Source organism: Castor canadensis, chromosome 4 (genome assembly GCF_047511655.1).
Source record: "Castor canadensis chromosome 4, mCasCan1.hap1v2, whole genome shotgun sequence".
Taxonomy (NCBI): domain Eukaryota; kingdom Metazoa; phylum Chordata; class Mammalia; order Rodentia; family Castoridae; genus Castor; species Castor canadensis.
Genome location: NC_133389.1, coordinates 182225656 through 182248811, shown reverse-complemented (window position 1 = coordinate 182248811; position 23156 = coordinate 182225656). Strand labels below are relative to the sequence as shown.

The window sequence follows — 23156 nt, the reverse complement described above, 5'->3', positions numbered from 1 at the left end:
AGCCCACTTTCACAGCCCAAAATGAAGAATGAGTTTATAGAATGATGGCTTTTTAACTGTGATAAGAGATCCCTTTGGCCTGGTCAGGTGGGTTTTGGGGATGAAACTGCCACAGAGAATCACATTTGAGTTCAAAGACACCCAGAAAACTTTCTCCCATTGGTGGTCACTCAGTGTGGAATTGGGTAAGGGCTGGGCCCTGCAGCTGATGAGTCCTCATGCCTGGGGACTCCTCGTCAGGTAAGTCCGCCTTCCTGACTGCATTGGAGTGAGGTGTGAGTTATTTAGCAGAGTGTCAACTGAACTTGTTAGGAAGATTTTGCAATGATAGGAAGTCACTGCTTGAACAGTAGAAAAATCTAAACCAATGTCTTTTTTTAAAGATGTCAAAAATGGTGCCGCTGCTGATATAATATTTCTAGTGGATGCCTCTTGGAGCATTGGAAAGGAACATTTCCAACTTGTTCGAGAGTTTCTGTATGATGTTATAGAATCTTTAGCTGTGGGAGAAAATGATTTCCATTTTGCTCTGGTCCAGTTCAACGGAAACCCACATACCGAGTTCCTGTTACATACGTACCACACTACACAAGAAGTCCTTTCCCATGTTTCCAACATGTCCTATATTGGGGGAAGCAATCAGACTGGAAAAGGATTAGAATACGTAATTCAGAGCCACCTCACTAAGGCTGCTGGAAGCCGGGTCAGTGACGGAGTCCCTCAGGTTATTGTAGTGTTAACCGGCGGACGCTCGGGGGACGGCCTGGCTCTGCCCTCTGCACAACTTCAGTCTGCTGACGTTAACGTGTTTGCAATTGGAGTTGAGGATGCAGATGAAGGATCGTTAAAAGAAATAGCAAGTGAACCATTCAATATGCATGTTTTCAACATAGAGAACTTTACCTCACTTCATGACATAGTAGGAAACTTAGTGTCCTGTGTGCACTCCTCCGTGAGGCCAGAGAGGGCTGGGGACACGGAAACCATTAAAGACATCACAGGTAATGACTGCATCACCAGGCTGCTCCCTGCCCTGCTGTTCTGTGGAGATGAGCTTGCCAATGCTAGCCTAGGTATGGCGGGGACTTAGGGAAGAGATGAATGTTCTCAGGCTTAAAAACAAAGGTTTGACTGTTCTTCCCAAGTCGCCTTCTCAAACAGCCTTCCCCACCAGGAGGCCTTCAGTTTTGAAACAGCTGATATTTTAACTCAGTGAAATCACAATCTGTTATGGTCCCAGAAGAGGTGTTCTGACTAGGTGGGTATCTAATGAAGCCCTTTTGTCCACCCTTGGAGCAGATGAGCCTGCATTCTTCTGGGACAGTTCCATATCAGGAAGTGCGTGAACTGAGAGGGAAAAAAGGGTTTCCCTTTTGTGCTCCTCTATTCTGCTCTGTACAACTTATTTCAGAGTTGATAGAATCAGAGTAAGGAGCATCAGCTGTGATTCGGTCCAAATGGGTTGGAAGAAATTTGAGTCCAAAAGGTTGAGGGTGACATGTAGTTGGTGAAGATGCCAGAGCTGGAGGACAGGAGCTCTGGCTCTGACCTGGACTGCTGGGATCCTTCATGTGTCACCTTGACTCTGCCTACAGAGACTCTTTGGATCCTTGTGGCCCTCATCAGGGCGAGCCTGGAAGTGTTGATTACATGGACATTATCTTTCTGTGCTAGTGTACAGTGACCTGGGCAGAGCTCATTGGCTAGCAACTTGCTTAACCAGCCATGCTGAATGCCTAATGAAGTGACCAGAAGTGGACTTGACAAGTCAGATTTCAAACTGAACCACATCACAGCCATGCCAGTGAGTTCCAGGGCTAGCTTCTTCATCAGTGGTGGGGGCAGAGCAGAGGGACACCCTGTGTTAGAGCACTAGTCCATGCAGTCATTTGAGGAGAAGTGGGAATTCTAAGTAGAAAGGGCAGGGAGCTAGGGAGGAATAAGGCAGGAGAGAGACACATGACCTCTGAGATGGTGGAAAGGAAGAGAAGGAGGGGCTGTGTCCCCAAGATTCTGTGTTGGATAGGAAGGAAGTTGAGGCTGTGCAGTGAAGTTGGTGTGGGTCACCACACTAAAGATGGCAGAGAAGGAAAGCATTGGGCACAGGAGACTAGAAGGGTCAGAGCTGTTTGGGATAACTGCTCCAGGGTTGTGACAGGAGTCACCCAATGCTCCAGAAGCAACTGCTGACTGGCAGTGATGTCCACTTGTTTTAAGAGACTGGTCATCTTGATCAGTGTGGATGCCTCCTTTCTGCAGACATTTCAGGCACTTCTAGAATTAAAGGACTTTTCAGATTTGGATCAAAACCAGAGAATGACAGAGAGGAAAGAAGGACAGTTTCTGATGAACGAAGTGCAGAGGGGAGGCTGGGAAACTCCTGCAGTAGCCTGCAGTGGAACCCTGACTTGGAGGGGAAGCAAACAAGAGCTGGAGTGGAATTTGAAGTGGAGACTTCTGAGAATCAGAGGATGAGATGCCAGGAGGAGGGGGGTCCCTTGAGGCAGTGTCTTAGGGGGACACTACCAGTGGGTTGAGAGGGTGACTTTTGGGGAGGATTGGGATGGGTGGGTTTCAGGTGATGCTTGCACATAAGCACACGTGCCTCTGGGAGGGGGAGGAGGCCAAAGAGCTGAAGGCTGGTGCCGAGCAGGATCATCCCATGGGCATACAAGTCTCTAGAGGGTCACAGAAGTCAAAATGACTGGCAGAAAGTCAGTCTCTTGTTAATCAGGGTGGTGGAGGGAGTGGAAGAAGAGTGAGCTGAGGCTTTGAGGCGTCAGTCACACAGTCTGTAAGGCCAAAATGGGGGCACCTAAGGAAGGTAGATGGAGCAGAGAAGGCTGGAGGAAGGCAGAGCCTTCTGGACTGTGATCAGAACAATTCAGTTGTAGGGGACCAGTACTAGACATAGTTTTTCATAGCAGAGGTTTGGAAAGCAGGGTTTAGGGAGAGTGACAATAGATGTCAGCGGAAAGGAGCCAGCTGTCATGGTCAGGTAGAGAAAGGGTTTGGAGCCAACCTACCCCAAGGTGCTTCCTAAAGGTTCCTTGATGGTTCCCCGTGATTTTGGCTTTGAAGGGGTGGGAGCTACTGCTCTCACCAGTGGGTCTACTGCTCAGTGGGAAGGGGAGAGACAGGCTGGATGACTTATGCTTAACACTGGGAAGGGTTCCCTGCTTCTTCCTGATGGGCCTCACCTCTGGCATTGTGACACAAATGTCTGTGCTGCTAAGCTATAGGAAAAGAAAACAGGTGTCCCCAGGATTGTCCCAGATCACATACTCCAGGTTCCAAGGAGATGACAGGAGGGCATCAGTTTGCCACAGTAGTCTCAGCCTCAATAGTTCCCCAATCCATCACCTTTCAGCTTACAGGGGAAACAACAAAGAAGTCAGAAACAGTGAAGGGATGGGTAGAGAAAGTGTACTTGAAAAACCGATGACATGGCAAACTCACAAAAAATAATAAACGAGTTTGCCTCATGCAACCATTGCATAAATGGACAAAACAGAGCTGCCACAGCAGATGCTAAGTGAGTCCATGACTTGCTGTGTTCCCATACCGATGAGAAAAACCTTTGTTTTTATGCCAAGAAAGCATCTCTGTCTTCTAGTACCCAAGCCACTAGCAGCAGCAGGGTGGAATGTCAATCTGTTTCTGTCATCTTTTCTAATTAACTGCGCTCCGCGATTCCTCTGGTATCAGGTCCCGCTGCATGTTCCACAGAAAAATAAAATAAGATGAAATGAAAGAGACAAAATCAAAGTAGTTCATCTCTGCTTACAGCTTTTGCAAAAGGCATGTCAAAGAGCTTTATAAACACTGCTGGTAGGATAGACCCCTTTCTACCTGTTCCCATAAAAGAACATTTTATACACAAAGCATTAATGGTCACCACTGCTCTAAATAAACTCTTCTCAGGCAATCGATCTTTAATGGTTGTGTTTTAAAACTTCTTTTGTCACTATTTTTAAACTGGACACAACAGAGACAGAAGGCCTTTATTCTAAAATGAAAACTCAAGGTTATAACAAGGATATAAAAAATGTGTGAATGTAGACACATTTGTATGCTTTGCATAGGATATGAGAATGGCATTTTTTTCTTAACCAAGGGAAGTACATGTGACCTAGGAAGGCACGGTGCCCACACCATGTGCTCAGGAAAATAGGGTTTCCAGAGCTGCTGAAGGAGCCCATGATTTTCCCTTGGACAGGAGAAACTTTTCCATAAAAGAGCCACAGATGGTGTGATGAATGAATCGTAAAAGCAGAAAACCAGACATCTTCAAAAATTTACAATTTCAGATAAACCTGATTTCTCCTGGAATTAGTGTTGGTCATTTGTGTGCCTTACTACACGCAAGAACCTGAGGCTCCTGAGCCCTGCGAGGCTTCAGCTCTCCCGGATAACCAAGCATGCTCTATGTGTCCCATTAGTGTGTGTAGACCACCATGTTTTTATCAGTGATGGCAAATTATCCAACGGTTTTCATGACATGTTGCTGTAGACACTTGGAATCTTAGGAATTTCCTCTCAGAGTTCATTTGTCTTATTCACACTTGCAAAAATTGCAAGAAGTAAGTAATGAATGAAGAAGGAAGTGTTGTGCTATGGTATCTTGCATACCATAGGAATCTTAGGAATTTCCTCTCAGAGTTCATTTGTCTTATTCACACTTGCAAAAATTGCAAGAAGTAAGTAATGAATGAAGAAGGAAGTGTTGTGCTATGGTATCAGTATCATTTTTTTATTGGCCATATTGCTCAGAAGTTCTCCTTCTCCAATGTGCTAAGGAGTGGCAGATCCTTTTATGTCCCTTGGGGTCACTGGGTTAGGCCTAGAAACATTGAAGGATTTTGTGATGTGTCTCCCGCAGCGATGTGAGCCATTTCCATGGCTTGCTATGCAATTCACACTCCAGGGCTTTGCACTCTCCCAGATCCTTGAGGAATCTTACCTTTTGGCTCAAGAGTGGCAAATACCATGAAGTTCAAAGCAAAGGCCCAGTCTTATTTGATACCTTTGTGTGACAATTAAATAAACCCCATAAGACCTTAATTACTGTAGCAAAACAATTATCCTTCTCATTACACCTCACAAGAAGGATTGTGATACCAATATTTCCAAGTTACTTCCTTTCCCTACGTATAGAATTAATCTGCAAAGATGGCATCAGAGCTTTCATGTGTTCAGGAAAGAAAGAGCACTTCCAAGGCTGGCACGGCCACACCCCAGCTTGCACAACAGCATCATTTCTCCAGAGCAAAGCTTGTCAATTTTATGAGACAAGATTTGTATCCTTTTCCACAGTGAGAATAAAAACAATATTAAATAAAAACATTCACTGGAATGAAAAAGATCAGAACAAATGGGCATGCATACAAATATTACAATTTTGCTGAAACATAACTTTCTGAAATCCCAGAATATGAAGATGTATGCCCATATAAAATCTCTAGCACACACACTTAAGTTATTCAAAACATTAATTAGAATAATTCTCATGGTTCACCGCATTCTGATTTAAATGTTCTAACTGAGCCTTTGAAATACAAGGTCCTGGTTTACAGGTGTACTAATTGCTACTTTTCATCCAGTGCATCTGTGTAACCCCCATTTACAGTATCAGAATGGAAGGTTCAAGTACACAATCCAGGGGAGAAAAAGAAGTCTTGGCCAGCCATTCTTACATCCTCTGTATGACTGCACAGCTAATTCTGACAAAGGAGCTATCAGATGCTCCCAGTCCTGCTAGATTAACCCAGTTAGGATGTCATAAAAATAAGGTTGGATAATTGTGTCATGACTGGTTTCACATCACTCTGCTTAACAGTGTTCTGCATTGCATGACTGAATATAGAGGCAATGGCAAAAATAAGTGAATGAAACATCCTGTCTGATTCTGGACTTGCATTTGAGTTCACATAATTCAATGACATGTGTGAAAGCAAAATTGAACCAAAAATTCATGAACGTATTTTTAAAATTAAAACTTTAAATGCAGTTTGAGTTCCAACTCACAAAGTTGCATGTGCTCTGCCATTTTGGTTTTTAAGGGGAAAAAATGAAGAAACAACAGTTATACAAGGAATCAAGTAACATTCTTCAGTGAGGAGTCACCAAGCTGTGATCCTGGGGTTCTGTTTTGTAAGCTGTGGATTTGCACAAAATTCTTACAATCACGTGAGGAGGCAGGAGTAATGCCCCCAGTTAGAAATAACTTTTGGGGTTTTGCAAATCTGCATGTTTATCTTCTCCTGTGGTGTGGTCATGCACAAATCCATGCAGAACGTAGCTCTTCAAATTTTGTAGAAACTTCTAGATGATGTGCCCAAGATTTCTCCCTTGGAATAGTGAACAGGATGTTTTGAAACTGAACTACAAAGATGGCACAGATGAAAACTGGATAGGAATTGCCCACATTTCACTCCATGGTTTCTAAAAAGTTGCCTCTTATCCACTCAGAATGCAGAACTGAAAAAGAGAGTTTCACGTCCCTTAGTCAACGTGTTTGTCCATATTGCGTGTTTCTTGTTGGTTTCCAAAGAAACATGCCAGAACACTGAATGGTGCATGTGATCACTTGTTCTAACGCTTTCACATTTTTTGCATTTCTTTCTTTTAAAGCACAAGACTCTGCTGACATTATTTTCCTTATTGATGGATCAAACAACACCGGAAGTGTCCATTTTGCTGTCATTCGAGACTTCCTTGTAAATCTCCTTGAGAGACTCTCAGTTGGAACTCAGCAGATCCGAGTGGGGGTGGTCCAGTATAGCGAGGAGCCCAGAACCATGTTCTCCTTGGACAGCTACCCCTCTAAGGCCCAGGTTCTGAATGCAGTGAAGGCCCTCGGGTTTGCTGGGGGGGAACTGGCCAACATCGGCCTGGCCCTTGACTTTGTGGTGGAGAATCACTTTGTGCGGGCAGGGGGCAGCCGTGTGGAGGAAGGGGTTCCCCAGGTGCTGGTCCTCATAAGTGCTGGGCCTTCCAGTGATGAGATTCAGGACGGGGTGGTAGCTCTGAAGCAGGCAAGTGTGTTCTCATTCTGCCTCGGAGCCCAGGCTGCCTCCAGGGCAGAGCTTCAGCACATAGCTACAGATGACAGCTTGGTGTTTACTGTCCCCGAATTCCGTAGCTTTGGGGACCTCCAGGAGCAATTACTGCCGTACATTGTTGGCGTGGCCCAAGGGCACATTGTCTTGCAACCGCCAACCATTGTCACACAAGGTACGTATGCTCTTCTCGCCATCCCTCAGGGAGGGGGGTGTGTGGTGTGGTGGCTTTCATAGAAGTAAGGTGGGCACCTGAGTGATTCCTTGGGAGAACCTGTAAGTACCCACAGTCCAGTCCTTCTGTGTCAAGCTGGCTCCTGGATGGGATGTGTGTGAATGTTACAGTGTTTGGAAAACCCAAAAATCAACAAGTAATGGTGTGCTCTATCAGCATGAGTCCTGGAGAAAATGTGTCTCTCAGGCTAAGCCCTCAAACCTGCTGCTTTGGGTAATTATTAAACATCATTGTGATCCAGTCATCCTAAAAATTGCAATGAGAGGCTGGGTACAATTCTGAGAAGGCTGCTCCAGGATAATGGTATGGTCGGTGTGTTAAAAGCATGTTCCTAGACAGTCTCTTCCCCCAAGCAGCAAAGGATTGTGGTGTCTCATCCAAGTCTCTCTGTCCTGGGCATTGGGAGGTACTCTTCTGAAGGTGAGGGACAACAGAGCACCTGGATGACCTACTTATGGAACATTTTGTGCTTATCAAGTTTAGGAGTAATTTTTCTGAATGGCAAGGATTGTGGTAGACGCTAAAATGAAAAACCTTTGGTGGCACAGTCAACTGAAGTCACTTAAAAACCAATACAAGCAACCAAGTCACATAAGAAATGTATATTTAACAAATATACACAAATAAATACAAATGTGTGAGGGCATCAGGAATGCACAGGTTCCTCATCTGATGAGCTGACATACCTGTCACTTTTCAGAATGTATCCATTTCATGACCTTGGATGCCATTCAGTAAATTAGGGACACAGTGGTCCCCAACTTATCTAGGAATCACTCAACTCACTTTTGGGTGTTGCCTGTACATGGTGCACTCTCACAAGGCCAGGTACATGGGTACACTCTCACAAGGTCAGTCACTGAATATAAGACATTGGCCTTCACCATCGTTCCAGTGTCTCAGCAGAGCGAGGGCTCATTGAAAACTGGGAAATGAATGGAGCTCATGTGAGGCTCTGGCTGACATCTGCAATCAACGACTAAACATGGAGTAACGCATCTTCATAGCTCCTATTTCTAACCTCATAAGTAAAGGTGCTGAGTCTGTGAAATGATATTACAGCAGATAGCTTTACCCACTGGTAAATCAGATAGCCACTGGGGATCCAGATTGGTTTTCCTTTGGAAAAGGAGTGAAAATAATTAAAAAAATAAAAACCCAAAAAACAAAACCTTTTGGTGGGCATGCCATTGTGTGAAGTTAAGAGTGGAAGATTTTAAGGCCTTTATTAAAAACTTCTTTATTGGCTCATATATGGACTGACCTCTACTTAAGAGCCCTTTGCTAATTAGTTCTGGTGATTGCAGAAATGTAAAGGTAACCTCATTGCATTTCCTTACAAGTGTGCAAAATTCAAACAGAATTAGCACAAGCTTCCTCCAAGCGATTTAAAACCAGGGTTTTGTTGTAGTTGTAGTAATAGAAAGTTCAGGACCACGAGCTAGTTAGAAAAGTATATTTGTGAGTTACTTTCTAGAGAAGGCTCTGGATAACACTTGGCTCAGAAAGGGCAAACTGGTACCTCTGGTTTTCATTCTCACCTGGGGTTCCAGCTTTTCCTCACTCCATGGGGACATAGACCTGATCACAGTCCCTCAGAAGAGCTGGAAGCTGGAAGGGAGGTCAGAAGTTTGAGCAGAGTGCTCTGGGTGGAAGTGAGCAGTGAAGAACAGTGGCAACATAGACTCTAAATGTACCTGCCTGGCGCTGGAAGCTACTTACACTTCTTTCCATCATGGTGCCATATTGTGGCCCTGGCAATTAAGGAAACCATCAAGTGAAAATTTACAACCTACTGAGGTCTCTCTGGCACTGCATGCTTTTGGAAGCAAACTATTTTGTAAAACACAGCCCATCCTCACGGCTTCTCTAACTCTGGTTGTAGTGGGTAACCAGGCTTTTGGTCTTGGGTCTTATGTTGAGAAGCTGTTTGATTTTGGGCAAATCACACAACTTCTCTGGGCTCTTATCTCTTGAATTTATGCCAAAGAAGTTGCACTAGATGAAAATATTTTTGTTTGAGGAGAAGGTGCAGTTTCTTTATAAAAGTGGGCAGGTGGTGGCCTCATTTTAGATTTTCCTTAGCTACCTAGAGTTTGAACTCCTTGTTCATAAACATCATGCTTAATCTTAGAGATTAACTTATAAATATTCAAACATTCTTACAAACATCCTTGATTAACTGGCATGCCAAGCACTGGGGATGTGGTGCTGGTGAAGGAGACAGAGGTGGTTGTTGGTCTGTTATAGTAAAATGGGAAGATATATAATAAAAATGTAAATTAATGACCAAAGAAAACATTCCCTGAGTATAATAACTTACACAGGGCACTAAAAGGGGCAGGGATAAAAAGACCATGGGAAGAGAAGTGAGAAGGCATGGGGAGCCATGGAGCAGAAACGAGGGGAGCATCAAGGAGTGGGGAATGTGCTGCAGGCGGTGCTTACTTGATTTGGCTAAGCACCATTCTAGAAGTCGTAACTGTTATGCGTTCCCAGGTCGTTAGGCACACAACTCTTATCTAACCTAAGTGGACTTGCCACAGAACGCATGAGACCGTCAGGTGTATTTCAGAGTCCACAGAGCCAACTTTATGTTCCCCTCAGTCCCAGATCCCACGTGTGTGCACACATCCCACCCATGGACCATTGTTCAAGTGTACAGTGACATGGCTGTTAGAGGTGTGATATTTATCAGGTGTAAGAATCTAGAGCCAGGATCTTTGTGGGAAGGACATTATGTGTTTGTCTACTTATCTGTTACATAAGATGTACATGATAAATACATGTGTGATACAGACATGGCACATTATATATGGAATATATATGTGTCTATATGCATTATCCCTGATGGTATAAAGGTGTGAGGAGCCCACTAGTTTTATCTGCAAAGATATTTTAAACCAAAATCAAAGGCATAGCCCAGAGACATAGCAAGTTCTAAACTGAAGGAAGGAAAGAAGACTTGAATGGATGCTCTTACCTAGGACCATGGTGAGGAAAGATTAAACGATGTCACGTGTACATTGCTATAGCAGTAGGTACCTGGTTACCTGTGCAAAAGATGTCAGTGCACAAACATCACCCTTCTGTTAGAACGCCTAACTCGCTGACAAAGTGGCTCAAGCAGTAGGACACAGATCTCCTCCTGGTGCCGAAAGCGTGTAGAGGAAGTACAGCGATCCTAAAACCATTCGTAAAGACACGTACCTGTGGTTCTGACATCATGCTCCCACCCCCAGCCCCACGACTAGGAATGGGCTGTATTTGAAAATGCTTCAGAGGAGGCAGCACTAACTCTCAAGGTCGTCCTTGCCTTTGTCTTCAACCTTCCTCTGCAGGCATCACAAAGTCAGCTTGCCCTCTGAGCTGTCTGATGCAAGGGAGGAGCAGGGGGCCCTCTTGCAAACGCCCCTTCAGGTTCAAGTGGTTGTGTTCTTACAAGTCTCAGAGCCCAGCAGGCTTCTGGACTGGGCACGGAAGTATAGGCGAGCTCTTGTCCTGCTCTGTGGGCTGGTTGTGAAAATTCTGAGACAATCGCTGCACTGAAGGTCATGGTCAATGGTCTTTTGAGGCTTTTTGCCTTGTGGTTTCTTTAAGTCATCATGGACTTAATATGTCACTGAGGACCTTTCCTACCCAGGTCTCTTAAGTGAAACTCTCATGGCACTTGTTGAATTTGATGTTGGCTTTCTTTTTTTAAGTATTATGTTATCATTAAAAAAATTTGCCTGAAAAAAGACTTTGTAGAATTTGGAACTGAAGAGAATCTGAATGCTTATTCTCTCTCTGCTTTTGCACTTGGCAATGTGTGATACTGAATTGGGTTTGTGACAGAAAGGGCTCTCTGACCAGGCATGAGTTGTTTCATTATTCAAGCTATGACTCCATTCTGGCCAAATTATACATTTATGATAGAACATAAGTGACGGCATGTAAGCAGGTGGCTACTAGACTGAAATTGTTTTGTGTAACTATTTTGTTAAACGTATTAAGAATAGGCAGGGTGAGAGGGGATCCAATCTGCCATCCAGTAGGGAAGGATGCAAATGTAGCTGATATGTGTGTTGTGACAAATTCTGGGGAAGCCCCAGAGCAAATGGGAGCTTTGTGCAGTCACTGTTGAAAGAGGTTGCTAAGGCCATTCCACTCACCTGTTGATGTTGCTACCCACAGTCATCGAAGTGAACAAGAGGGACATAGTCTTCCTGATGGATGGCTCATCCAACATGGGGCTAGCCAACTTCAATGCCATCCGAGACTTCATCGCCAGAGTCATCCAGAGGCTGGAAATCGGACAAGACCTCATCCAGGTGTCGGTGGCTCAGTACGCAGACACTGTCAAGCCTGAGTTTTATTTCAATAGCTACCCTGGCAAAAGGGAAGTCATAAGCGCTGTGCGGAGGATGAAGCCCCTGGAAGGCTCAGCCCTATACACGGGCTCTGCACTAGACTTTGTTCGTGACAAACTGTTCGTTAGCTCAGCTGGCTACAGGGCTGCCGAAGGGGTTCCTAAGATCCTGGTGCTGGTCACAGGTGGTAAGTCCCTAGATGAGATCAGCCAGCCTGCCCAGGAGCTGAAGACAAGCAGCATTATGGCCTTTGCCATTGGGAACAAGGCTGCTGATGAGGCGGAGCTGGAAGAGATCGCTTTCGACAGATCCCTGGTGTTCATCGCCCCTGAGTTCCGCGCCGTCCCTTTGCAAAGCATGCTGCCCAGCCTGCTGGCACCTCTCAGAACCCTCTCCGGAACCACTGAAGGTATGGTGGCCAGGCTCAGATCTGCAGATGGGTGGTTGGCAGGCAGAACCTTTGAGGAAAAACACAGCAGATTTGTATTGGTGCTTAGCAGAGAGATGCCTGTTCAATGAGAATAGCAACAAACGTGATTTTTTTTAAGGGTTCCTTTACCCTGGGTTAACTGGAGAGTTAAGATGTCATACAGTAAACTTGTATGACTTAAATAAGGGTCATGGAGCCACCTATCAATATGACTTCTGGCCAAGGAGATCGTGTCTCAGCTCTTATGCCTTTTGGGGCCCAGTTTCCTTCTGTTTCTATGGGTCACTCCCTAGTCAGCAGCCTCCTCCACAGCTGAGTTCACAGTACTTTGAACAGCCCTGGCTGGCCCACATGGGACGTCATGTCCATAGATATTAACTGTCAGCCCCCCTCAGTGGGAAAGCGTATTGAACGGAGGGTTCTTCACATCCCTCATTCAGTGTGATTTCAAATGACTGGCGTCACACAGCCCCGAGCCTGTGAATTGGATCCATGCAGTTCTATCCTTCATGAAGAGAAGATGAAGTATCACAGGAATCATGCTTGTCTGCCTCTCAGCGCTCACGCTGAGGACTGCTTGCTGCATGACTGCTGCATGGATGCCTGCTTTCTCTCCAGACTCTAAAGACCTCTCTCTTCATTTTCTTTAAACATCCTATCCTCTGTTTTATAGCCAAAGTTCAACTTGATGAGCATAGGATACAATTAGTCTAAATTACAGTGAGGCATCAGGGGGAGAAAAGGAAAAGGGTATTTTTAAAAGTCATTCTATCGATGTGTTGGGGAATAATAGTCGCCCCTCAGAATCCAAGGAGGATTGGTCCAAGACCCCTCTGAATATGAAAACCATGGATGCTCAAGTCTCTATCCCTTCTGCATATGCTCCTGCATGCTTTAATAATGTCTAGTCACTTATAATGAGTAAAGCAATGCACATTCTACCTAAGTAGTTATTCACTGCATTGTTTAGGGAATAATGACAAGAAAAAAATCTGCATCTATTCAGTAAAGACCTAATTAAAAAATATTTTTGAACCTTGGCTGCTTGGATCCACAGATGTGGAACCCACAGATAAAGTGGGCCTATGGTAATTTAATTTGAGAATTATAGCTCTTATTCTTCGTGAGTATAGCCTTGGCCAAATACACAGAAATAGTCCTTTTGTATTTTGCTGGCTACCCATTATCTGGTCCCCTTTTTGAAGGAACTGCCCTGAGTATCTGGCTGGATTATTGCCTAGGGCTGCCATGACCCCAACAGGAGGAGAGAAGGACAGTAGAGGATGACAGGTGGGAGGCCCAAGGGGACTCAGGATGAGAACAGCCTTCTGTTCTTATCTTCAGGAACTTCTGTTCCCAGGTTCATGTGGGCTTCACTGCTCCTGAGCTGTCAATGGAAAGCCCCCTGTAAGTGCACACAGCTGAGCCCCTGAAGACCCCAACCTGGTGGAGCACAGGGAGGCCCACTGTGATGGTGGTCTTGGAGATGACTGATGCAGGGCTGGTACACTTGTAGAACTCATTTCCAGGGGAAGAATGTTCTGTTTCAGGGATTCCTATCATTTTGTTGGTTGCAAACGTTCTAACTCTGACACATATCTCTCTGTAAGCCACTTTGGTTTTGTACACTTGCTTCACAAACACCAGTCACCACGAGAGGAAAATATGCAGCTGCCGCCATATTTTACCAGGTGGACATGCTGTGCCCTGCTGCCTTCCTCTGTGTTCTAAGTGTTGGCATGTGTGCCCGTGTCACAGGCACACATGGAAAGCCCCGCGGTTGTCTATGTCTCACTGTGTTTTCTGTGCTTCACTGCAGTTCACGTAAACAAAAGGGATATCATCTTCCTTTTGGATGGATCGGTCAACGTTGGAAAAACCAATTTCCCTTATGTGCGTGACTTTGTAATGAACCTAGTTAACAGCCTTGATGTTGGAAGTCAAAATATTCGTATTGGTTTAGTGCAATTTAGTGACACTCCGGTGACGGAGTTCTCTCTAGACACTTACCAGAGCAAGGCAGAGCTGCTCGCTCACCTGAGCCGGTTGCAGCTCAGGGGGGGCTCGGGCCTGAACACGGGCGCGGCCCTGAGCTACGTCCACGCCAACCACTTCACCGAGGCTGGTGGCAGCCGGATCCGTGAGAACGTGCCGCAGCTGCTGCTCCTGCTCACCGCAGGGCGGTCTGAGGACGCCTATTTGCAAGCTGCCAACGCCCTGGCACGCGAGGGCGTGCTGACCTTTTGTGTGGGGGCCAGCCAGGCGGATAAGGCAGAGCTTGAGCAGATGGCTTTTAACCCCAGCCTGGTGTATCTCATGGATGATTTCAGCTCCCTGCCGGCTTTGCCTCAGCAGCTGATTCAGCCCCTAACCACATATGTTAGTGGAGGTGTGCAGGAAGTTCCACTCGCCCAGCCAGGTAAACCTCCCTGCCAGCGCGGTCCCCTCCCTCCTAGGATGCCTCCCTGGAGGAAGAGGCTGGAGTATTTGGAGTGGGGCTTTAAGTCACTGTACCAGCAAGCTTAGATTCTTAAGGGCGTTATTAATGAAAATCTAAACATCTAGCTTCTGTTCTGTTCATCTTTCCTTTATTCAGAAGCTCCCTCCCCCATGCCAGTGCAGCTTCTGTACAGTAGAGATGGGTGGGGGGGAAGATAAAGGAAGGGAGGGAGGGGGAAGGGGAGAGGATGAAGTTGGGAGAGGGAGTGAGAGAGAGAGATTGTTTCATACCTTGGTCAAATTTAAAAGTTGAATTTCTTTTCTTTATGTGGCATTTTTACATTTAGACTGCTCTTTTAACTTTTTTGGGGGGGCACTGGGGTTTGAACTAAGGGCCTCATGCTTGCTAGGCAGGCACTCTACCATGTGAGCCACTCTAGAAGTGGCTAGACTGCTGTATTTAAAAGCCAGCTGTGCATCTTTATACAAAAGTACAATGCTTTCCAAAGGAAGTCTGGATTATTATTATTGTGGCAATTGGTTATGGTACCAAGCTGTGGATGTATCGACCCACTTCACACAAGGCTTGAAACTTAAGTCAAAACAGTTCTAAGAACTATTTGAACTGGACATGATGTTTACATGACATGGTGTAGTCTCCTCTGGCCTGTCAGCCTTGTTCTCTGTGGTCAGTTACAGAGGATTGGAAAGCATTAGCAGAGAGCTGGTTCACACAGCAACGACAGGTGCTGTTTTGGGTCCTAACCCATAAACTCAAAGTTACTGAAAAGATGATCCAATTAGAGCAGACACTTGCCAACCCAGACATCCTTGGTTGGTTAATCTGTATGCCTCTGTCACGAGAGACTGAGGTCAACTTTCTAGCAAAGGTTCAACAAGGATCACACTTTTGATTTTCTTTTGCTAGCAATGTTAAAATGCTGTCTGTTCTCCTGGAGTGAGTCCACCCAATTTGAGAACAGAAGCATGGTTCCTAGAGCCCGGTTCTATTTGTTTGCAAATCTGCATGGCTTTGAATAGCACATTCCATGACAAGAGGTGTGGGTGTTCTTTTCCCTCCTGGTACAGTGCTTCTCAGATGGTCAAATGCTGCTGGTGCTGGGCTGAGCCCAATTGGTGTCTGTCTCTGATCTCTTTTCTGACTATGTCCCAATCTACTTTCCCTATAGAGAGCAAGCGAGACATTCTGTTCCTCTTTGATGGCTCAGCCAACATTGTGGGCCAATTCCCTGCTGTCCGTGACTTTCTCTACAAGATCATTGATGAGCTCAATGTGAAGCCAGATGGGACCAGGGTGGCAGTAGCTCAGTACAGTGATGACGTTAAGGTAGAGTCCCGCTTCAACGAGCATCCAAGTAAGGCTGAGATTCTGAGTCTTGTGAAGAAGATGAAGATCAAGACGGGCAAAGCCCTTAACCTCGGCTATGCCCTGGACTACGCACAGAAGTACATCTTTGTGAAGTCTGCGGGCAGCCGCCTCGAGGACGGAGTGCTTCAGTTCCTGGTACTGCTGGTTGCCGGAAGGTCATCTGATGCTGTGGACGGACCAGCAAGTACCCTGAAACAGAGTGGGGTGGTGCCTTTCATTTTCCAAGCCAAGAACGCTGACCCTGCTGAGCTGGACCAGATTGTACCGTCCCCTGCTTTCATCCTGACTGCAGAGTCGCTCCCCAAGATTGGGGATCTCCAGCCACAGATTGTGAACCTCTTGAAATCAGTGAGCAATGGAGCCCCAGCCCCAGGTATGGTGCATCAATGGGGGTCATTCCTGCAGCCCAATTCCCCAGTGCCTGAATTGGGCTTAGACTGCTGGCTCTGGGTCCTCAGATACAGGGGCTCCCAGGGAAATGGAGAAGTAACAGGTGGTTTCAATGGAACAAAGAGTATGACTTTTCTTTCTTTTTTCTTTGTGGTACTGGGGCTTGAACTCAGGGCCTACATCTTGACACCAGTCTCTCCACCCCTTTTTGTGATGGGTGTTTTTCGAGATAGGGTCTTGAGAACTATTTGCCCAGGCTGGCTTTGAACCTCGATACTGCTGATGTCTGCCACCTGAGTTGCTAGGATTACAGGCGTGAGCCAATTGTGCCCGGGTGATTTTTCATTCTTTGCTTTGATTTTCTAGCTGTTATCTTGGGTAAAACAGGAAAACCTGGGTGATTATTTTTAAGAGGATTAGAAAATTTTATAATAAGATACATTATAAGGATTTAGATATCAATAGTATTATAAAAATTTTAATATGCATAAAAAAACCATATAGTGTGGGTATGTTATAGCTGAAACAGTGCCTTTATTTTAAGGGCTCTCATTGTTATAATTCCTTCACTACATTCATTAAGAATTAAAGGCACTAGAGGAGCCAGATCAATTCCCGTTCAATTACACTTCCATTATTTTGTGTTTAATCACTTTTTATTTGGTGGTAAAAATGCAGCAAAAAAAGAGTAATTACTTTCCCATATTCTCCTTTTGATTAAAAACTAGAGCATCCACTGAGGACTGGGTCCCATTTGAGGCTTGTTTGGAGTGGTCACCCGACTTCTGCTTATGTTTCTCCCATTGATCTACTTCTGACTGCCAGCAACCAGTTGGACCTCCCTGACCAGGAAATGCCCTTGCTCTGCCATCCGATGTTCCTCCCCTGCACCAAGTTTTTTCTCGAGTTCACCTTTGAAAGTTAACAGTTGTGTTCAAGTGTGGGCAAGTTCTAAATCTTGGTGCATTCTGTTCCCTCGGCTGCCATAGCTATATTTAGCAGCTGGCAATTGAATGGATTTTTTCCTGACAGTTTTGGAGGTTAGGAATAGGAAGCAGCCTCCTTGAGCTCACGATTATGTGTCGGCAGGTTTGAGTTCCTTCTAGATGTCCTAGAAGATTGACCATCACCTCAGCATCTCCAGGTTTTAGAGGCCACCTAAGTTCCCTGGCCCATGGCCACATCTTCCAATCTTGAAACTAGCAGTGTGGAGCCTTCCCTTCTCTCTGAACTGTGCTCCCTACTCTCTCTAGCTCTGACCCTCTTGACTCCCTCTGGTAAGGACACCTGAGATTGATGTAATGATGGTGGGTCCATCTGGATAATCCCACCTCTTAAATCCTTTACTTAATTGTACTTGCAAAGTCCTTTTCATGAGTTCAGGGATTGGGAGGTAGGCCTCCCTGGGGGTCACAACAACATACAACAGTCCACTCTCAGAATCCATGAGAGTAATCAGGTGTCTCTTCCAGTTTCAGGTGAAAAAGATGTGGTGTTTCTGATCGATGGCTCTGAGGGTGTCAGGAGCGGCTTCCCCCTGCTGAAAGACTTTATGCAGAGAGTGGTGGAGAGCTTGGATGTGAGCCCCGACCGTGTCCGTGTAGCTGTGGTGCAGTATAGTGACCGGACCAGGCCTGAGTTCTACCTGAATTCCCACATGGACCAGCAGGGTGTCATCAATGCCATCCGGAAGCTGACCTTCCTGGGGGGACCGATCCCCAACACGGGGGCTGCCCTGGACTTTGTCCTAAGGAACATCTTGACCAGCTCTACTGGAAGCAGGATGGCAGAGGGCGTCCCCCAGCTCCTGATCGTGCTCACGGCTGAGCGGTCTGGGGATGACGTGAGGGGCCCTTCTGTGATCCTGAAGAGGGGTGGGGCAGTGCCCATAGGCATCGGTATTGGGAATGCCGACATCTCAGAGATGCAGACCATTTCCTTCATCCCAGACTTTGCCGTGGCCATCCCCACCTTCCATGAGCTGGGGACTGTCCAGCAGGTCATCTCTGAGCGGGTGACCCACCTCAGCCGTGAGGAACTGAGCAGGTTGAAGCCAATTTTTCTGCCCCCATCAAGCCCAGGTGAGGGATCAATCAAGTCTTTGGGTCCTTGTTCCTTATGATCCCCTGAGTGATATGTCCCTCATATGTGATTAAACATAAACACATATGTTTAGCCTATGGACTTCAAAGCATTTTCAATCTTGCTTCCTCTGCCATGTAGAGTGATAGATAGAGCTACAGGAAAAATTAGGAGCCATGTGCCTTTTTTTTTGGAGAGGCTAAGATTTGTGTTTTTTTCTCCCAGGAGGTCATCTACTTGGCTTAGATTCAGATGCCTTAAAACCTTGGTGTAGGAGTCTGTTTGAAGGGAGGGTGTCTGCTGGTCAAATTCCAAGTGTCCTTGGAAGTCTGAGCAGCAGCCATCAGCCATCAGGAAGGCCACCTGGCTTGTATAAGCAAGGTTTATTCTGTTTTCCCTTCCCAGGTCTGATACAGTAAGCTGGGGGAGTCTTGGTGACTGGGAAGCAAGAGGGCTAAAACACATCCACCCTCAGTGAATACCCACCCAGGACAGGGCAGACACAGTCCCGAGGGAGTCTCCTTGTGGCCTTATGGCATGGAGAGGGAAGTAATGGAGGAAAGATTGAGAAAGTGAAAGAAAATTAGAGGCAGGATGCTATGTTGTATGGTTGTGAGGGAGGGAGTACTTCCATGGAATGTTCTGTGGCATTCACCATCAGATAAATTTGGGAACAGTGGGGAAAACAAAGTGAAAGAGTTTTCTCACTCTCTTTTTCTCTCTCTCATTGATGTGCTTTGTGTATCTCTGACAAGAGGGAAGGCAGCATTTCAAACCTTATCTGACCACAGCCATCTCGACGATGCTGCATCTTGAGCTCGCAGTGTTGCCATCAAGCACCTGTAGAAATATCATCCTTGTGGGTCACTGCATCTTCACTGCAAAACCAAACATACTTCTACAGTGATTTGCCTCCCGGTCCATTCACTTCTCCATGCTTCAGAATGGCCACTCTCTACCCTCTTCCTTCTTCCCATTCTGCTTCTTTCACACTTGTCCTCTCTCAGCTGGTGATCCTGAATCCCATTTGGAGGAGAAAATGCAATTAAACCAAAGAAAATCTCTGGAAGTTCACTTGCCCCTTCCCGGGCTCTTCCCAGGGGCCACGCCTCATCTCCATTCTGTTTCTTGGAGGGCCTGTCCCTGCCTGCTTCATTTCTTTCCTCACACCTGCTCAGTGCATTGTCTGCAATTCTCCTTCCTGCTCCACCTGTTCTCCACGGTACTCGATGATTCTGCTCACGATAAAAATGCACTGCTGCTTCTTCTCTCTGACAAACTCTCTCCAGCATCACCAGCCCCTTTTTAAAGACTTACCTATGCTGCACAATTCCTTCTCTTTGAGCTTGCTCAAACCTGTCACTCACCCTTGTCCCTGCTTGGAACACATTCTTGTCCAGTTCACTCCATCTGCCAAAGCCTAGGGACTGGATCTTAGGTGCCATCTTATTTGGTCTACGAGCAGCATCTGCCACAGCTGAGGTCCTCTGCTACCTGAAACATCATCCTCACTTGGTGTAGATGAAGCTCTTCTGTTTTCTGCCTCCCCCATGTCCATTGCTGGCTTCTCCTCTTCCTCTGACACATAGATGGTGAAGTGCATGGGACTTGCTCCTTGGCCTGGCATTTTAACCACAGCAGTTGGTGTTAGGATTTATTGTTAGGTGGTGACCCACGACAAACTAGAAGATGACTCAATAATTCTTGGAATCTTGTGCCAATGCTCCTGCTTGCTTTGCAGGTGTTGGTGGTAAGAAGGATGTGGTCTTTCTCATTGATGGATCCCAAAATGCTAGCCCTGAGTTCCAGTACATCCGCTTGTTGATCGAGAGGATGGTCGATTACCTGGATGTGGGCTTTGACACCACTCGGGTGGCGGTGATCCAGTTCAGTGAGGACCCCAAGGTGGAGTTTCCACTGAATGCTCACTCTAGCAAGGATGAAGTACTGAGCGCTGTGAGGCGGCTGCGGCCCAAAGGCGGGAGGCAGATCAACATTGGAGGTGCCCTGGAATACGTGCTGAAGAATATCTTCAGGAGGCCTCTGGGCAGCCGGATAGAGGAGGGTGTTCCACAGTTCCTGATCCTCATCTCATCTGGGAAGTCCCATGATGAGGTGGATGACTCAGCTGTGGAGCTTAAGCAGTTTGGGGTGGCCCCTTTCGCCATAGCCAGGCACACAGACCAGGAGGAGCTGGTGAAGATCTCCCTGAGCCCTGAGTACGTGTTCTCGGTGAGCACCTTCAGGGAGCTGCCCACCCTGGAGCAGAAACTGCTGACTCCCATCACCACCCTGACGGCCGAACAGATCCAGCAGATCCTGGCGAGCACGCGCTATCCTCCCCCAGGTAGGCTCTTGGGGCTGGGGTGCTTCTGCTGCAGTTTTGATATAAAAACAACAGACTCAAAGGTCATGGTACACACGGTAAGTTAATTTACAATAAAGGTGAGGCTGCTTCACCTTTCCGCGGTCAACACCCACCAACCTGATGCAGCTCTTTGTCTATGCTTAGATGTGGTTGCAAAGTGCTGTCACTCTGTCTTGCCCCATTGTGGTCTGAGGTGCTTGCTGATATTTTGTGGAATGGTTTGTGCTCAGGAGGGGACCCAAGGCCCAGTGTACCAGGCCTGCTCCCCAGTGTGAGGAATGCTGTTTTCTTTCAGAAGTCCATGACCGGCTCAACTTCCACTGTGTAGCCTTTCCACTATATATCGCTCAGTGATGGATGAGGCAAAAGCCAGGCTGAAATTTGTTGAGTGGAGGCATCTTAGTTTATAGAATTCTGATAGGAAGCTGTGGCTCATCTTTCCCAGGACCTCAAGTTGAGAATCTCTTTTACAAGATGGTTGGGACCAAAAGTTTTTGGGATTTATTTGGATTTTGGAATATTTGCATATACCCGATAGGATACCTTGGAGATGGAACTCCAGTGTAAACATGAAATTCACTTATATTTCTTATACACATATATGTGTCTGAAATCTATGCATATAGCTGAAGTTAATCTTATGCAATCAAAGAAAATGTGCAAGAAACAAAGTTTCATGGTGTGGAATTTTCTCCCTATTGGTGTCATGTCAGTGCTCACAAAGTTTTGGAGGTTGTAGCATTTTGGATTAGGGATGTTCAACCTGGAGTTAACAATGATCTGATGCGAAGAGATAGGGAAAATGATAGCAAAAACAAGACCTTTGTGTGAATGCTAGAGATACATGGTCAAAAAGAAATACAAGGTAGGCAATATCCAGGGAGAGCGTGATGAATGCAGATAGCATTGAATGACAGGGAGCCAGCCTTGGTGGGTTGAGATGGGGCACAATGCAGGGGCTGGGGCTCTCGGGACCATCACTGGACAGGGTGAGGACATTTGACCTCAGCTGTTTCCCTCTTCTTGTACCACAAAGATGTTGGCTTGGGAAGCTGTGGTCCCTCCTGGTGGCTACAGGTCATGATTCTTGTGGTAATCTACACGTTTCTAAATGCTGCTGACATTTTTTTAAAGCAGTTGTAACCTAACCAAGAAAGCCAAAATTAAAAGAGTCAATTCAGAAAGAGACAGTTTTGAAGAACTTAAAATGTTTCAAGAGGTGGAAATTGTTTTGGTTTCTGAAAAAGGCCTAATTTTTAATGACTAAGTTCAAAAAGTCCAAAAGACAAAAACAAGTGAGTGAGGATATGATTTTAATGTTGGTTGACATTATGGTGCCACACAAGGCAGATTTCAGACGGTAACGGGAAGAAAACCAGACAAAGCTGGCACCTGTTGAGTGCTCCTCTTTCTCTTTTTCCTGCAGCTGTCGAGAGTGACGCTGCTGACATCGTCTTTCTAATCGACAGCTCTGACGGCATTAGGCCCGATGGCATCGCTCATATCAGAGACTTTGTTAGCAGGATCGTCCAAAGACTCAACATTGGCCCCAACAGAGTGAGGACTGGCGTTGTACAGTTCAGCAATGAGGCCTTCCCAGAATTCTATTTGAAGACCTACAAATCCCAGGCCTCGGTGCTCGACGCCATACGGCGCTTGAGGTTCAAGGGAGGTTCTCCACGGAACACTGGAAAAGCTCTGGAGTTTGTGGCAAGAAACCTCTTTGTGAAGTCTGCTGGGAGTCGGATAGAAGATGGGGTGCCCCAACACCTCGTACTGTTTCTGGGTGGAAAATCCCAGGATGACATTTCCAGGATCTCTCAGGTCCTAAGCTCTTCTAGGATTGCGAGTTTGGGAATAGGAGACAGAAACACTGACAGGGTGGAGCTGCAGACCATCACTAACAACCCCAGCTTGGTCTTCCCCGTGAGAGAGTTCACAGAGCTGCCCAACATAGAAGACAGGGTCATGAGCTCATTTGGACCCTCTGGGGCTACACCTGCACCTCTAGGAGTGGACACACCTTCTCCTTCAAGGCCAGGTATGAGCTGTATGACCCATGACTATGGAGTGGTATATCGAGATCTTGAAATTAAGACATAACTAGCTTTTTTTCCAACAGTTTTCTTCTTTCAGGGTTGTTTCTGCAGAAATTAAATACGGGAAAACTAGTTCAGTTGAAACTGTGGAGGGGAAACATATCCCTAGAGCGCATGGTATCGCTCTGTCATTCCTGAGGTTCATTATAGCTCTTTTGAAAGCTTCTGTAAGGGCAGAACGTATCACCGTCATCAGATCTCAAAACAGGATGGTATCTTGACTCAGCCAGTCTATGCCCCACTGGACATGGCTTTGACTTCAGGCTGTTCCCACGGGCAGGATGTCCACCATGGTCTAGGCACACCTCCA

At 46.2% G+C, this 23156-nt stretch overlaps 1 protein-coding gene across 3 annotated transcripts in view; it reads left to right on the top strand.

Annotated features, from left to right (window-relative positions):
- Positions 1-23156, top strand: part of Col6a3 (collagen type VI alpha 3 chain) — an 81657-nt gene that overhangs the window by 16955 nt on the left and 41546 nt on the right. For all 3 annotated transcript variants that reach the window (XM_020187569.2, XM_074072068.1, XM_074072067.1), the window contains exons 3-10: positions 384-1001; positions 6634-7236; positions 11473-12057; positions 13898-14497; positions 15708-16280; positions 17770-18378; positions 20121-20726; positions 22174-22788. In XM_020187569.2, coding sequence (XP_020043158.2) covers positions 384-1001; positions 6634-7236; positions 11473-12057; positions 13898-14497; positions 15708-16280; positions 17770-18378; positions 20121-20726; positions 22174-22788 — 4809 coding nt within the window. The remainder of the gene's footprint in view (positions 1-383; positions 1002-6633; positions 7237-11472; positions 12058-13897; positions 14498-15707; positions 16281-17769; positions 18379-20120; positions 20727-22173; positions 22789-23156) is intronic.